General features: G+C 47.9%; 1 protein-coding gene across 1 annotated transcript in view; it reads left to right on the top strand.

Moving 5' to 3' along the window:
* Positions 1-18083, top strand: part of LOC135057304 (protein-glutamine gamma-glutamyltransferase 5-like) — a 124346-nt gene that overhangs the window by 82775 nt on the left and 23488 nt on the right. The window contains exons 7-9 of the mRNA XM_063963194.1: positions 11247-11385; positions 12439-12542; positions 12623-12862. Coding sequence (XP_063819264.1) covers positions 11247-11385; positions 12439-12542; positions 12623-12862 — 483 coding nt within the window. The remainder of the gene's footprint in view (positions 1-11246; positions 11386-12438; positions 12543-12622; positions 12863-18083) is intronic.

Genomic DNA, 18083 nt, shown 5'->3' with positions numbered 1-18083 from the left:
GAAGAAGACCTACATCCGGCCATCTCTATTGCGACCCAGTAGCGGTTCCTCTTCCCTGTCACCGGAAGAAGCCCCGAGTCCACAACACCCTTCGACCAGGTCAGTGATACTGTGTATACTGGCTGGAACCAGACTGTTGTTGGTAGAGATGAGCGCCTGAAATTTTTCGGGTTTTGTGTTTTGGTTTTGGGTTCGGTTCCGCGGCCGTGTTTTGGGTTCGAACGCGTTTTGGCAAAACCTCACCGAATTTTTTTTGTCGGATTCGGGTGTGTTTTGGATTCGGGTGTTTTTTTCAAAAAACACTAAAAAACAGCTTAAATCATAGCATTTGGGGGTCATTTTGATCCCAAAGTATTATTAACCTCAAAAACCATAATTTACACTCATTTTCAGTCTATTCTGAATACCTCACACCTCACAATATTATTTTTAGTCCTAAAATTTGCACCGAGGTCGCTGTGTGAGTAAGATAAGCGACCCTAGTGGCCGACACAAACACCGGGCCCATCTAGGAGTGGCACTGCAGTGTCACGCAGGATGTCCCTTCCAAAAAACCCTCCCCAAACAGCACATGACGCAAAGAAAAAAAGAGGCGCAATGAGGTAGCTGTGTGAGTAAGATTAGCGACCCTAGTGGCCGACACAAACACCGGGCCCATCTAGGAGTGGCACTGCAGTGTCACGCAGGATGTCCCTTCCAAAAAACCCTCCCCAAACAGCACATGACGCAAAGAAAAAAAGAGGCGCAATGAGGTAGCTGTGTGAGTAAGATTAGCGACCCTAGTGGCCGACACAAACACCGGGCCCATCTAGGAGTGGCACTGCAGTGTCACGCAGGATGTCCCTTCCAAAAAACCCTCCCCAAACAGCACATGACGCAAAGAAAAAAAGAGGCGCAATGAGGTAGCTGTGTGAGTAAGATTAGCGACCCTAGTGGCCGACACAAACACCGGGCCCATCTAGGAGTGGCACTGCAGTGTCACGCAGGATGTCCCTCTAAAAAAACCCTCCCCAAACAGCACATGACGCAAAGAAAAAAAGAGGCGCAATGAGGTAGCTGACTGTGTGAGTAAGATTAGCGACCCTAGTGGCCGACACAAACACCGGGCCCATCTAGGAGTGGCACTGCAGTGTCACGCAGGATGTCCCTTCCAAAAAACCCTCCCCAATCAGCACATGATGCAAAGAAAAAGAAAAGAAAAAAGAGGTGCAAGATGGAATTGTCCTTGGGCCCTCCCACCCACCCTTATGTTGTATAAACAAAACAGGACATGCACACTTTAACCAACCCATCATTTCAGTGACAGGGTCTGCCACACGACTGTGACTGATATGACGGGTTGGTTTGGACCCCCCCAAAAAAAGAAGCAATTAATCTCTCCTTGCACAAACTGGCTCTACAGAGGCAAGATGTCCACCTCATCTTCACCCTCCGATATATCACCGTGTACATCCCCCTCCTCACAGATTATCAATTCGTCCCCACTGGAATCCACCATCTCAGCTCCCTGTGTACTTTGTGGAGGCAATTGCTGCTGGTCAATGTCTCCGCGGAGGAATTGATTATAATTCATTTTAATGAACATCATCTTCTCCACATTTTCTGGATGTAACCTCGTACGCCGATTGCTGACAAGGTGAGCGGCGGCACTAAACACTCTTTCGGAGTACACACTTGTGGGAGGGCAACTTAGGTAGAATAAAGCCAGTTTGTGCAAGGGCCTCCAAATTGCCTCTTTTTCCTGCCAGTATAAGTACGGACTGTGTGACGTGCCTACTTGGATGCGGTCACTCATATAATCCTCCACCATTCTATCAATGTTGAGAGAATCATATGCAGTGACAGTAGACGACATGTCCGTAATCGTTGTCAGGTCCTTCAGTCCGGACCAGATGTCAGCATCAGCAGTCGCTCCAGACTGCCCTGCATCACCGCCAGCGGGTGGGCTCGGAATTCTGAGCCTTTTCCTCGCACCCCCAGTTGCGGGAGAATGTGAAGGAGGAGATGTTGACAGGTCGCGTTCCGCTTGACTTGACAATTTTGTCACCAGCAGGTCTTTCAACCCCAGCAGACCTGTGTCTGCCGGAAAGAGAGATCCAAGGTAGGCTTTAAATCTAGGATCGAGCACGGTGGCCAAAATGTAGTGCTCTGATTTCAACAGATTGACCACCCGTGAATCCTTGTTAAGCGAATTAAGGGCTGCATCCACAAGTCCCACATGCCTAGCGGAATCGCTCCCTTTTAGCTCCTTCTTCAATGCCTCCAGCTTCTTCTGCAAAAGCCTGATGAGGGGAATGACCTGACTCAGGCTGGCAGTGTCTGAACTGACTTCACGTGTGGCAAGTTCAAAGGGCATCAGAACCTTGCACAACGTTGAAATCATTCTCCACTGCACTTGAGACAGGTGCATTCCACCTACTATATCGTGCTCAATTGTATAGGCTTGAATGGCCTTTTGCTGCTCCTCCAACCTCTGAAGCATATAGAGGGTTGAATTCCACCTCGTTACCACTTCTTGCTTCAGATGATGGCTGGGCAGGTTCAGTAGTTTTTGGTGGTGCTCCAGTCTTCTGTACGTGGTGCCTGTACGCCGAAAGTGTCCCGCAATTTTTCTGGCCACCGACAGCATCTCTTGCACGCCCCTGTCGTTTTTTAAAAAATTCTGCACCACCAAATTCAAGGTATGTGCAAAACATGGGACGTGCTGGAATTTGCCCATATTTAATGCACACACAATATTGCTGGCGTTGTCCGATGCCACAAATCCACAGGAGAGTCCAATTGGGGTAAGCCATTCCGCGATGATCTTCCTCAGTTGCCGTAAGAGGTTTTCAGCTGCGTGCGTATTCTGGAAAGCGGTGATACAAAGCGTAGCCTGCCTAGGAAAGAGTTGGCGTTTGCGAGATGCTGCTACTGGTGCCGCCGCTACTGTTCTTGCGGCGGGAGTCCATACATCTACCCAGTGGGCTGTCACAGTCATATAGTCCTGACCCTGCCCTGCTCCACTTGTCCACATGTCCGTGGTTAAGTGGACATTGGGTACAACTGCATTTTTTAGGACACTGGTGAGTCTTTTTCTGACGTCCGTGTACATTCTCGGTATCGCCTGCCTACAGAAGTGGAACCTAGATGGTATTTGGTAACGGGGGCACACTGCCTCAATAAATTGTCTAGTTCCCTGTGAACTAACGGCGGATACCGGACGCACGTCTAACACCAACATAGTTGTCAAGGACTCAGTTATCCGCTTTGCAGTAGGATGACTGCTGTGATATTTCATCTTCCTCGCAAAGGACTGTTGAACAGTCAATTGCTTACTGGAAGTAGTACAAGTGGGCTTACGACTTCCCCTCTGGGATGACCATCGACTCCCAGCGGCAACAATAGCAGCGCCAGCAGCAGTAGGCGTTACACGCAAGGATGCATCGGAGGAATCCCAGGCAGGAGAGGACTCGTCAGAATTGCCAGTGACATGGCCTGCAGGACTATTGGCATTCCTGGGGAAGGAGGAAATTGACACTGAGGGAGTTGGTGGGGTGGTTTGCGTGAGCTTGGTTACAAGAGGAAGGGATTTACTGGTCAGTGGACTGCTTCCGCTGTCACCCAAAGTTTTTGAACTTGTCACTGACTTATTATGAATGCGCTGCAGGTGACGTATAAGGGAGGATGTTCCGAGGTGGTTAACGTCCTTACCCCTACTTATTACAGCTTGACAAAGGGAACACATGGCTTGACACCTGTTGTCCGCATTTCTGGTGAAATACCTCCACACCGAAGAGCTGATTTTTTTGGTATTTTCACCTGGCATGTCAACGGCCATATTCCTCCCACGGACAACAGGTGTCTCCCCGGGTGCCTGACTTAAACAAACCACCTCACCATCAGAATCCTCCTGGTCAATTTCCTCCCCAGCGCCAGCAACACCCATATCCTCCTCATCCTGGTGTACTTCAACACTGACATCTTCAATCTGACTATCAGGAACTGGACTGCGGGTGCTCCTTCCAGCACTTGCAGGGGGCGTGCAAATGGTGGAAGGCGCATGCTCTTCACGTCCAGTGTTGGGAAGGTCAGGCATCGCAACCGACACAATTGGACTCTCCTTGTGGATTTGGGATTTCAAAGAACGCACAGTTCTTTGCGGTGCTTTTGCCAGCTTGAGTCTTTTCAGTTTTCTAGCGAGAGGCTGAGTGCTTCCATCCTCATGTGAAGCTGAACCACTAGCCATGAACATAGGCCAGGGCCTCAGCCGTTCCTTGCCACTCCGTGTGGTAAATGGCATATTGGCAAGTTTACGCTTCTCCTCCGACAATTTTATTTTAGGTTTTGGAGTCCTTTTTTTACTGATATTTGGTGTTTTGGTTTTGACATGCTCTGTACTATGCCATTGGGCATCGGCCTTGGCAGACGACGTTGCTGGCATTTCATCGTCTCGGCCATGACTAGTGGCAGCAGCTTCAGCACGAGGTGGAAGTGGATCTTGATCTTTCCCTAATTTTGGAACCTCAACATTTTTGTTCTCCATATTTTAATAGGCACAGCTAAAAGGCACCTCAGGTAAACAATGGAGATGGATGGATTGGATACTAGTATACAATTATGGACGGGCTGCCGAGTGCCGACACAGAGGTAGCCACAGCCGTGAACTACCGCACTGTACTGTGTCTGCTGCTAATATATAGACTGGTTGATAAAGAGATAGTATACTCGTAACTAGTATGTATGTATAAAGAAAGAAAAAAAAACCACGGTTAGGTGGTATATACAATTATGGACGGGCTGCCGAGTGCCGACACAGAGGTAGCCACAGCCGTGAACTACCGCACTGTACTGTGTCTGCTGCTAATATATAGACTGGTTGATAAAGAGATAGTATACTCGTAACTAGTATGTATGTATAAAGAAAGAAAAAAAAACCACGGTTAGGTGGTATATACAATTATGGACGGGCTGCCGAGTGCCGACACAGAGGTAGCCACAGCCGTGAACTACCGCACTGTACTGTGTCTGCTGCTAATATATAGACTGGTTGATAAAGAGATAGTATACTCGTAACTAGTATGTATGTATAAAGAAAGAAAAAAAAACCACGGTTAGGTGGTATATACAATTATGGACGGGCTGCCGAGTGCCGACACAGAGGTAGCCACAGCCATGAACTACCGCACTGTACTGTGTCTGCTGCTAATATATAGACTGGTTGATAAAGAGATAGTATACTCGTAACTAGTATGTATGTATAAAGAAAGAAAAAAAAACCACGGTTAGGTGGTATATACAATTATGGACGGGCTGCCGAGTGCCGACACAGAGGTAGCCACAGCCGTGAACTACCGCACTGTACTGTGTCTGCTGCTAATATAGACTGGTTGATAAAGAGATAGTATACTCGTAACTAGTATGTATGTATAAAGAAAGAAAAAAAAACCACGGTTAGGTGGTATATACAATTATGGACGGGCTGCCGAGTGCCGACACAGAGGTAGCCACAGCCGTGAACTACCGCACTGTACTGTGTCTGCTGCTAATATAGACTGGTTGATAAAGAGATAGTATACTACTAATATTATATATACTGGTGGTCAGGTCACTGGTCACTAGTCACACTGGCAGTGGCACTCCTGCAGCAAAAGTGTGCACTGTTTTAATATAATATTATGTACTCCTGGCTCCTGCTATAACCTATAACTGGCACTGCAGTAGTGCTCCCCAGTCTCCCCCACAATTATAAGCTGTGTGAGCTGAGCAGTCAGACAGATATATAATATATATAGATGATGCAGCACACTGGCCTGAGCCTGAGCAGTGCACACAGATATGGTATGTGACTGACTGAGTCACTGTGTGTATCGCTTTTTTCAGGCAGAGAACGGATATATTAAATAAACTGCACTGTGTGTCTGGTGGTCACTCACTATATAATATATTATGTACTCCTGGCTCCTGCTATAACCTATAACTGGCACTGCAGTAGTGCTCCCCAGTCTCCCCCACAATTATAAGCTGTGTGAGCTGAGCAGTCAGACAGATAATCAGATATATATAATATTATATATAGATAATAGATGATGCAGCACACTGGCCTGAGCCTGAGCAGTGCACACAGATATGGTATGTGACTGAGTCACTGTGTGCTGTGTATCGCTTTTTTCAGGCAGAGAACGGATTATAAATAAAACTGGTGGTCAGTGTCACTATCAGCAAAACTCTGCACTGTACTGAGTACTCCTAATGCTCCCCAAAATTAGTAAATCAAGTGTCTCTCTAATCTATTCTAAACGGAGAGGACGCCAGCCACGTCCTCTCCCTATCAATCTCAATGCACGTGTGAAAATGGCGGCGACGCGCGGCTCCTTATATAGAATTCGAGTCTCGCGATAGAATCCGAGCCTCGCGAGAATCCGACAGCGTCATGATGACGTTCGGGCGCGCTCGGGTTAACCGAGCAAGGCGGGAAGATCCGAGTCGCTCGGACCCGTGAAAAAAAACATGAAGTTCGTGCGGGTTCGGATTCAGAGAAACCGAACCCGCTCATCTCTAGTTGTTGGTACGGAGTGGGTACTGGCTGGAACCAGTTAAATAATAAACGAACTTGAGAGCGATGAAATAATAATGAAGTTTGGAGTTTGAGAGCGGTGAAATAATAATACCGGTGGAGAGTGGTAAACTGCAGAAAGGACACCGGCCCTTTAAGAGAAGCTGTACACTGCTGGAAGCTGGGCTGGAAGCAGGTGATTGATAATGAAGTTTGCAGTTTGAGAGCGGTGAAATAATAATACCGGTGGAGAGTGGTAAACTGCAGAAAGGACACCGGCCCTTTAAGAGAAGCTGTACACTGCTGGAAGCTGGGCTGGAAGCAGGTGATTGTTGTAACTGGAAACAGGTGAGTCCAGAATGGATCGGAGAGTCAGGCTACACCGCAGATGGAATGCTGGTGCGGGTCTCTATAGCAGAAGTCTGGAGACAGGAGCTGGAACCTGGAAGACAACCACAGGAGAGAGACAAACTGGAACTAGGTTAGACAACCAAAGCACTGACGCCTTCCTTGCTCAGGCACAGCTTACTTATACCTGCAGCAAGGAAGGGGTTGGCTAGGCAATTATGCAAATCAACAATACAGACAGCAGATTGGTGGAAATGATCAGATGACAAAATCCAAGATGGCTGCGCCCATGCAGACACTTGGAGGGAAGTTTGGTTTGTAATCCATGTGAGAATTGAAACAGTAATGGCGACGCCGGCCACAGGAGACAGGAGACGCCAGACTGACAAGCGCACATTTAACCACGCGGGCACAGCGGAGGCCGCGGCTGATGAAATCACCACTCTGACATTCTGCATGTGGAAACTCAGGAACAGCGGGATCCGGTCCTGGAACGCTGAGCCAGCCTTAGGAGGCATCTGAAGGGTAAGTAATGGCGTCCAGATACCCGTATCGTGACAGCCCGATTCCAAAAATACTAAAGCTGATGCCCTGTCACGTTGTTTTCTTCCGGTTCACAATAACCATCCTGCTACTACCCCCATAGTTCCATCATCTGTCATCCGGGCAGGCCTCACACAGGATTTATTTACTCAGTTAGTCCAGCTTCAACAGCAGGCTCCTAAACCGACTCCTGCTGATCGTCTCTTTGTCCCTGAATTTCTGAGAGGCACTGTTTTAGCTGAGTTTCATGACAACAAAGTCTCTGGTCATCCAGGTATCACTAAGACCTTGGAGTTAGTCTCTCGCTCGGTGTAGTGGCCTAGTCTTTCTAAAGATGTAAGGGAATTTGTCCATTCCTGTCAGGTTTGTGCACGGCATAAGGTTCCTCGTTCATTGCCGATCGGGCAACTCGTACCTTTAGCCGTTCCTCTCAGGCCATGGTCATATATATCCATGGATTTCGTGGTGGACCTTCCTCTTTCAGCCGGATTTCGAGTCATTTGGGTGGTAGTAGATCGTTTTAGTAAGATGGCTCATTTCATTGCTCTTCCCCGATTACCTTCTGCTCAAGGGTTGGCAGTCTTGTTTCTCCGTCATGTGTTCAGGCTCCATGGGTTGCCCAGGGATATTGTCTCTGATCGGGGTCCGCAATTCATTGCTCGTTTCTGGAAATGTTTTTGTGCCTCATTAAATATGAAACTCTCTTTAACATCTGGGTACCATCCACAATCTAACGGACAAACCGAACGAGTTAACCAGTCATTAAAACAGTATTTACGGTTGTATTCGGCCAAACTCCAGAATGATTGGTCTGAATTTCTTCCGTTAGCCGAATTTGCTTATAATAACTCTTGTCATTCTTCCACCAAGGAGTCCCCATTCTTTTCAGTCTTTGGCTTTCATCCTAGAGCCAACTCTTTTTTTCCTCATTCTCCAGTCTCCTCGTTGACCTTAACCTCCCATCTCAGAACAATTTGGAGAAAGGTGCACCTTGCCTTGAGAAAAGCTGCCTTCCGAGAAAAGAAATTTTCTGATAGGCTCCGACGTCCTTGCACTTTTAAGGTGGGAGATAAGGTATGGTTGTCAACTCGCAACATCAAGCTCCGACAACCTTCGGCTAGATTGGGACCCAAATTTATTGGACCACTCCTTATCATTAAGAAGGTCAACCCAGTTGCTTTTCGGCTACGCTTGCCGAGATCTCTCAAAATTGGCAATACTTTTCACTGTTCTCTTTTGAAACAGTATTTTTCTTCCAGGAGATTTCCTCGGAGGACTTCCCAGGGTAGATCTCCGGTGGATGTTCAGGGGCTACAAGGGTTCTTGGTGGAGAAGGTTTTAGATTCTAAGCTTTCTCGGGGTCGGCTCTATTTTTTGGTCCACTGGAAAGGTTATGGTCCTGAAGATCTTGGGTTTTGGAAAAAGATTTACATGCTCCCAAGCTGAAGAGGATTTTCTTTCAGGAGTTTCCTCAGAAACCTGGCTCTAGGGGTTCTTTAACCCCTCCTCAAGGGGGGGGGGGGGTACTGTTAGGCACGGCGGTCTTCGGCCGTGCCCTGACTGAGCAGCGGTCACGGCCGCCGCGCCTCTCTCCTTCCCTGTCCCCCGCACGGCGCCTAGCAACGCCAGGGCGCCGTGCGCATGATAGCCGCCGGGTCCCTGGCAACGCAGGACGCCGTGCGTGCAGGGCCGCCGGGTGCATAGCAACGGGGACGCCACAGGTGGACCGCGTTCCCCGTTGCTAAGAATAGTTAATTAGGTTGCTCGTGCAGCAGGGCAGCTGCACGGCAACTAGTAATTAGGGTCTGGGGGCTGGTCCTGCTGGCCCTCCTGTTATTGGCCAGCAGGGCCTTTTTATGTGAGCCAGCACACTGCAGCCCCGCCGGTGATAGCTTCTTGTATGCTGTTCCTGCCTTGCAGAACTCTGTTCCTGTCAGCCGTGTTTGGTGGATCTTGCTCCCTGCCCTTTGGTACTTTGGAGGTCCAAAGCCGGTCCTGGGAATCCTTCTAGTCCTTGCGAACCTGTTTGTCATCTGGGGTTCTCGCCCGGTTTCGTGAGTAGCGGCTTCTGCCGCGTGTTGCGGCCTATGCCGCTTAGTGTTTACTTTACTGTGAATTGGTGCATTTGCGGAGGTTTCCGCTTTCACTGTCCTCCCCGGAACTCGGCGGTGCCGTGTAGGGGAGTGGACAGTGGTTTCTTTGTAGTTCTTTTCCTTTGGCGGCGTGCCGCACATACGTTTCGTTTTTAGGTAGTTTATAGCCCCTAGCGTGGTTGTTTCAGTTAGAGGTCCCCTTGTTATTACCCTGTCTCAGTTCACGCCTTGTCTCTCTTTAAGACCTGAGGGGGCATCGGCGTTGGGCAGACCTAATCCGCCCTTCAAACGCGGCTGCCATGGGCCCAAGAAACCATAGTCGTTCAGGCGTGAATTGATAACACGGTTAAGACAACGGAGGTAGGGTGCTAGGGGCTATTTCCTTCCCATTTCCCAATCCCAGCATTCCGTCTTGGTGCTCAGGACTCACTACATAAGATCTCCCCTGTCCTGAGCATCAGGATCGTAACACATGTATACTTCTTTTTCTACTTCTTTAAGGTCATTTTCTACTTAGGAAACATACTGTATATGTAAAACCTTCAAGGTTTACATTATCAACATTTCCAATATGTAGATGGCCTATGACAGTGGTCTCCAACCTTAATTGGGGTGTGAGCTACTTTCAGAAAATAAAACCTCTGAAGGAGCTACCCTCTCCCCCCAATGCGCGTGCTTTCCTGTGAAAGTCGGTGCGGCCTCACAACTGCAAATAATGCCCCCCCCCCCCCCCCCCCCGCGTAATGCCAGATATTCAAATAATGCCCCTCAGCAGTGCCAGATATTCAAATAATGCCTCCAGCAGTGCCAGATACACAAATAATGCCTCCAGCAGTGCCAGATACACAAATAATGCCCCCCAGCAGTGCCAGATACACAAATAATGCCCCTCAGCAGTGCCAGATACACAAATAATGCCTCCCAGCAGTGCCAGATACACAAATAATGTGCAGTGCCAGATACACAAATAATGCCTCACAGCAGTGCCAGATAAACAAATAATGCCTCCCAGCAGTGCCAGATACACAAATAATGCCCCCCAGCAGTGCCAGATACACAAATAATGCCCCCCCGCAGTGCCAGATACAATGCCCCCACCAGTGCCAGATACAATTCCCCCCATAGTGCCTTTTAAAATGCCCCCCGCAGCGCCAGATAAAATGCCCCCCCCCCCTTCCCCCCGCAGTGTCCGATACAGTGCCCCACATAGTGCTAACCCTTGCTGGCTTCTTCTACTTCCGCTGGTGCTGCTCCTCCTGTATGGGTTGATGGGAGGGGAAGAGGGCGCAGCGCGCGCCTCTCCTGTGAAATCCGGAGAGTGGCTGTGGTGAGGGTGACAAAGACTCCGGCGGCGGCGGCGGGCATTTAAAATATGGTGCCGGCAAGTGAGCCAATCAAAACTCGCGGCCCGGCAGCCAATCAGGTGCCGCCACTGCCGGTTCACAAGCTCTGATTGGCTGACGGCCAGCACCATGTTAAAAATGAAGGGAGGAGGAGTGCCAGTGACTGTCCAAGCCCGTGCTCTCTGTGAGCTACCGAAAATACTACGGCGAGCTACCGGTAGCTCACGAGCTACGTGTTGGAGATCACTGGCCTGTGATGTCTGCCTCCCCCTAGTGGTATGGATGGAGATACACATACAGTATATACATATAATTGTGATTAACATGAGCTTCAGCAATAACCTGGTCTGTTGTAAAGTAAGCAACATTTCCTTTTTTTTCTAGTGATGAGAAGCTTAGGGATCCCAACCCGGGTTGTAACAAACTTTGACTCTGCTCATGACACTAATGGAAATCTGATTATTGATGAATATTATGATACGACTGGCAAGAAACTTCCTGAGGAAAGCAATGACAGCATTTGGTAAGGAACAGGGTGATTGCAGAACAAAAAATAATATTAAATATAGCTAGGGCCATCTCCTGGTGCACAGAAACAGAGGCATACAGCACATGATTCTTATTTGATCAGAGTGCACACTGCACATACTGTACATTGGATGTACCCACATTCCACTTTTACTGTGCCAATGTAAACTGCACTTAGGGCTGCGCACTTAGTCGTACTCAAGTCACAGTGCACAGATCTCTGGGATTTCAGCACAGCAAGAAATCGGCTGCATATGCGCCAGACCAGATGTATGCACATAGGGGGTGATTCAGAGCTGATCATAGATGTGCTAAATTGAGCACATCTACGATCAGATTCTCAGACATGTGAGGGATGCTCAGCACAGGACTAGTCTACCCCGCATGTAAGGCCATGCATCACACGGCGGCGATGCTTTTGTACCTGCCAAGTACTGTAGCTCCCTGCCTGCGCAGCCTAGCTGCGCTGGCAGCCTGCTACCCGCCGTGTTCTGGGTCACAGTGGCTGCATGTGCCATCTAACACCGTTGGCACGCCCCTTTTCGCCCCGCGACCGCCCCTGTCTGTCAATCTGGCTTTCGCATCTCACTGGGCTTCACGGGGTGTGCGAGCGCACTCCCCAAAGGGATTCAGACTGCGATCGCTGACGTTGCCTGAATTAGGCCCATAGACAGAGTTTGCTAGTGTGTACGGACTGGTCCGACCATTGACGGAGCACATAATGGTTGAAATGGGCAAGTCTGGGAGGTGACCTTGTGGACTCATGGAACTCTTCTGTCTTGTGGGAGTGTCAAGTATGCTCTCTTCCATGCCCAATCGCAGCATGCAGATGGAGATGGGACTGCTGTTTCAGGTGGTTCTTTTGCAGTCCAGATATTAATGATGACAGATGCGGCTACACATAAAAACAGTAAGACTGTGCTAGATAAATGACAGTTAACATCTGATGAGCTGCTATGAGCAGCTTCTCCACTGTATCTCTAAGCATACACATGTCAAAGTAATCTGTACCAAAATTTATAGAAGTACATTATGTATTTTCCTCTAGGAACTTTCACGTGTGGTGTGAATGCTGGATGGCGAGAAGAGACTTACCTCCAGGCTATGGAGGGTGGCAGGTTCTAGATCCAACCCCACAAGAAACAAGTGATGGTAAGCATAGGTAATGTCATCCTCCATATTGCATACCTACTGAGTACGTCTCTTGTGTTAATCAGTTTGCATGTCAATAGGAATCTATTGCTGTGGTCCAGCATCAGTGAAGGCCATCAAAGAAGGAGAAGTTGACCTCAGCTATGATTCCTCATTTGTGTTCTCCATGGTGAATGCAGACTGTGTGTCATGGACAATATATGGTAAAAAGAAAGAAAAGCATTTCTGTGACCCACATTTGATTGGATATCGCATCAGCACAAAGTGTGTGGGGTCGGATGAACGTGAAGATATCACACTCAGCTATAAGAATGAAGAAGGTACACAACACTTATAGAACACTTTGCAAAAAAATTTACCCAATTTATTTATTTTTTTAAACCCGTTATATTATTAATACAATATTGGTTTTATGGTGCAGCTTGCAGAGGGGGGAACAGAAATAAGAATTTGGGTCGGTGGTGAGGAGATGAATATGGTACAGCAGTGGCATTGAAGACACAATGGGGGGGGTGATTCTGATGTGGTTGCAGTAAGTATCGCTGCTTTTCTTTCTTGGAAGCGATGCTTACATGTGGTAATGCAGAAGGAGGAGTCTGGTATAAGTAGATGCCTCCTTCATGCATGTGTGATCCTTTTCTGTGTACTAGGACGCAAAATTGGATCACCTGCGATATCATCAGCTGGCTGAGTGACACTCAGGTTCAGGGGGGGATTGGCCATAGGGCTCACCATGAAGATTCCTGGTAGGCTGACATGGCTACACGGTATGTTATACCTCTTGTGCTGCCCATGTTGGGCAAGTTCTACAAAATTTTCAGGGCCACTTTCAGTTCCCAATCCGCCCCTGGTCTCAGACACAACTGCAACAAAAGATGCAAGGAAGGCCTCAAATGCGTATAATCAGGCCCTATGAGGTGCTATCCCAACACCCTCAACAGTCCCCACCCTCTCATCAGACCGTACCCCTATTAGGGCTGTTTCCATAAATTTCCTGGGCTGGTTTTCCATCCCAATCCACCCCTGCTCCAGTTATGCAGACCGGCTACCACAGCTCCGTCACTGAGGCCAGGAAATCTCTGTCAGAATACAGAGACCCTGGTTTTGGCACGCCTACATTATGGAGGTGACATACCTCTGTTTTGCGAAACGGAGACCATCACCATCCCCCTTCCCCTGCCCCCAAATGGCTGCAGACTGTTAATCACCTGGCATCTGCAGCCGCTTTGCACATGCACAATACTGGCACGTACAGAACATTGGTACATTGTGACTATAGCCACAATCCAGTTGGGACCTGAATCATGCCCAATATACTTAAATAAATTCTGGTTTATGTTACCTGAAATATTGAATACACAGCATTGACACAATCACATTATTTCTGGGTATAAAATGAACATTTGTATCAGGGGGGAATTAAGAGTTGAGGGGGCCCGTGTTCAATCTCCGTCCGGGCCCACTCCTCTCTAGCAGGCAGCAGCAGTGTAGTCACAGTATATTGACAGTTGACATTTTCCCGGAGATTTTCCTACTGGGCATGCGCAAGGACTTGTTTAATGGCTTTTTTTTTTTTTTGCAAATAGTTTTTATTGAAGTTTCGAAATGAGCAAAAACAAGAAGTTGCAGAAACATTACAATAGCTTCTAGTACCATCAGAGAAACATCCTCTGGAGATACTCAATACCACGTAAAACAGAAAGACCCGTGAAGGGGGATATCTCTCCTCCACATATGCATCACATCTCCAGAGAAAGAAATATAAACAAGGCATAAAGGAGTATGGTCTTATACATTTCGTGGATTACAACTTCTTGAAGCGAAAGAGAGAGAGTAGAAGTATGAGAGGAAAGAAGGGTAGCGAGAAGTAGGGAGAAAGAGAAAGGGATTAGGAGTAGTGTTACTCTCAATGTAGAGAAGTAAAAGGAAAGATAGCGTAGAGAGACAAGGTTTGGGGAGGGGGGTTCTCATCCTAACCTAAGGAGCTTTAACCGTGATTTATATCATATAACTACTGGAGGCATGGCGGATGGGTTTTTCTTAAAGAGAGGATTTGTGATGGGTTGTGGCTTTGTATTCCAGCCATGGGCTCCAAGTAGCTATGAAGGAAGTGTTTCTCATTTCCAAAGATAGAATAAGGTCTTCCATTGCCATATAGTGATCTAAGCGGGCCGTCCATTCTCTCATAGTGGGGGACACTGTTGATTTCCAGTGAACTGGGATCACTGCCTTAGAGGCACTCAAAATATGGCGAAGTAGTGATTTCTTGAGATGATATCTAGGTGTACGCGTGTGATTTAATAACCAAAAACCCGGGCAAAAGGGTAAGTCTTCCCCAAGGATAATGCTAGCTGTCTCCACCACCTTGCGCCAAAATGGTTGCAAAAGAGAGCATTCCCACCATATATGTAGTGGGGTACCTAATGCAGTCCCGCATCTCCAGCACGTGTTGGGTACTCCAGGATAAATTTTCGCAAGGATATTTGGGCATCTATACCACCTTGTAAGTACCTTGTAGTGAGTTTCCAAGACTAGCACATTTGTAGTTAGGGAGAAGGTATTTTTATAAATACCCTCCCAATCATCTGTGGTCACCAAACCCCCTAGATCTAACTCCCAATCCCTGACAAATTTCGGTTGGGAAGAAAATCTATGGTTCAAGATCCATTTGTAGAACGTGGAGAGAGTGTGTCTAGGGTATGTGTGGGAGAGGCACATCTGTTCAAATAGGGTCAGTGCTCGTATACCCTTTCCAGAAGAGCAAAAAGTCTGTAGATAATGTTTAATTTGGAGATATCTCCAGATTTCCTTATTGGGTAGATTCCATTTATTTTGCAGTTCGGGAAAAGGTATTATACCAGATGAGTCCAGCAGTTGATTAGTTCTCAGGATGCCCCTTTCCTGCCACAAATAAAACGACAGGGAGTGGCATCCTGGGGGGAACTCTGGATTCCCAAACAACGGTGAGAGTGGGAAGGGGTGTGCTGAAAGATGCGGGAGGGAGCGTAAAAGACGCCAGCACGAAAAGATGGGGCCAGCTAATGGGTGCAATACCTGGGGGACCTTAGAAAGCCAGGGGGAGTTCTGGCTAAGAGAGGGAAGAGAGGCCAGTTCAATGTCTACCCATTGTTTCCTGTGGAGTTCGCTACTCCACTCCATGACCCTCGTAAGGAGTACTGCATGGTGGTAGGATAGAAAGTGGGGAAGCTGAAGGCCTCCTTGATGTTTTCGTCTAAAGAGGATCTCATGCTTAAATCGGGGTTTACGCCCCGCCCAAATGTAGTCTCTGATCTTTCGTTGTAGTAAGAGGAACCATGATCGAGGGATAGTGACCGGCAGAGTTTGTAGTAGGTAAAGAATTCTGGGTAAAATATTCATTTTGATTACCGCTATTCTCCCTATCCATGAGATTTTTTTCCCACCCCATTTGGAGAGGTCAGATTGAAGTTTTGATAGTAATGGGGGGAAATTCAATTGGTAAATCTGGGAAAGATCCCTGTGTAGGATTACTCCTAAATATTTTAATTGTGTTGGGTGCCATGCAAAGGGCGAGATAGATTGTAGTACTTGGAGGCTGGTCTGGTCTAGTGTTAAATTCATTGCTGTAGATTTTGACAAATTAATTTTAAAATTGGAGAGAGTTCCAAAACGCTTGAACTCTTTAAGAAGGTTGGGTATAGAGGTCAAAGGATTAGAAATCACTGCAAGGAGGTCATCTGCAAACAGGGCAAGCTTGTACTCCTTCGTCCCCACCTGCAGCCCTGTGATGTCAACATTCTGGCGGATGGCCCTCGCCAGGGCTTCCATGCAAAGCACAAAAATAAGTGGTGACAGAGGACACCCCTGGCGAGTGCCATTCCGTATCTGGAACGGTTCCGATAGTTCACCATTGATACGAACGCGAGCAGCGGGGCCGGAGTACAGGGCCCTAATTCTCTGGAGGCCTACCATGCCCATGCCCATGTGCTCCAACACCCCCAACAGGAAATCCCAGTCCACTCTGTCAAACGCTTTTTCTGCGTCTGTTGAGAGGAGGATGGAGGGGGATTTACAAGTTGATGCGTAATAAATTAAATCCAGCACCTTCGTGGTGTTGTCCCTGGCCTCGCGGCCCGGAACGAAACCCACCTGGTCCGAGTGTATTAGTTTTGGGAGGAAGAGTTTTAAGCGATTCGCCATTAATTTGGCGAAGAGCTTCAAGTCCACATTTAGCAGGGAAATGGGTCTATAGCTGGAACAGTGTGACGGGTCTTTGCCCTCCTTATGGATCACTGTGATATGTGCTAACATAGACTGGGGAGAGAAGAAGTACTGGACTGAAACCTGATTAAAGGCTCTAAGCATCAGAGGTAGCAAAACATCCCCAAATGTCTTATAATATGCTAAAGAGAAGCCGTCAGGGCCCGGACTCCTGCCATTCGGGGTGGCTTTGACAGCCTCTTCAAGCTCTGCCAGAGTGTAGGGGTTCTCAAGTGACTCGACTTCTTCAGGTGTAAGAGTGGGGAAATTAATTTCACGTAAAAACTCTGCAATAGAGGCCTTTCGGGAGAGGTCAGATTCTGCCTCCGTGGGGCCTCTTAGATTGTATAACTGGGTGTAATAGTGTCGGAAGGCTGCTGCTATCTCAGTCGTGGTGTGTTGTGTTGTTCCCGTATGCGATTTTACTTTAGATATAAACGATGCCGCGCGCTGGGCCTGGAGAGCCCGCGCCAGCAGCTTCCCAGGCTTGTTCCCCCATAGAAAATAACGACTACGGCATTTCCTAGCTTCTAACTTCAATCTGTGGGACATAAGCGAGTCCAATTCCTTCCGAGCCATTAGTAATGATTGGAGGTTATCCTCAGACATGGTAGATTTATGGAGAAGTTCTAAGGCTTGAATTTTTTGTACCAAGGCCTCCCGTGCCGCCATATGTTGTCTTTTCCTATGGGCGCCCAGTTGAATAAGTTTTCCCCTTATTACACATTTATGGGCCTCCCAGACTACCACTTTAGAGATTCCCTCTGTGTCGTTAACTTCGATATAGTTGGCTATAGCCTCTCTAATCTGCTGCTGGCAACCGGGATCCTGGATGACCATCTCGTTTAGTCTCCACGTGTAGGAATTCGGGTGAGCAGGGGACAGGCGAATCCCCAAAGAGACAGGAGCATGGTCTGTCCAGGACATGTTGCCCACAGCAGATGCCTCAGCCAGGTGCAAAAATCTATGCGGGATAAATAAGTAGTCAATCCTAGTGTAAGTGTTGTGAGGGTGTGAATAAAAGGTAAAATCTCGAGTGGAGGGGTGTTGTATCCTCCAGACATCAATGAGTTGAAAGTTATGTAGAATCCTCCTGACCCTACGGTGCAATTTGTCCGAATACCTAGGGGAGGGGTTGGAGGAGTCTAGTCGGGGTTCCAAGGACCAGTTTAAATCCCCGCCAAAGAGCAAAACCCCATTAATGTGGGGTTGGGCTTGTGTGAGAACTCTTTCCAAAAAGCCTGGCTGTATCTTGTTGGGGGCATAAACATTAAGAAAAGTAAAAGCTCTATTGGCGATAGT

This window comes from Pseudophryne corroboree, chromosome 3 (assembly GCF_028390025.1).
Source record: "Pseudophryne corroboree isolate aPseCor3 chromosome 3, aPseCor3.hap2, whole genome shotgun sequence".
Classification (NCBI taxonomy): Eukaryota; Metazoa; Chordata; class Amphibia; order Anura; family Myobatrachidae; genus Pseudophryne; species Pseudophryne corroboree.
This window is presented reverse-complemented; position numbering and strand designations above follow the sequence as displayed.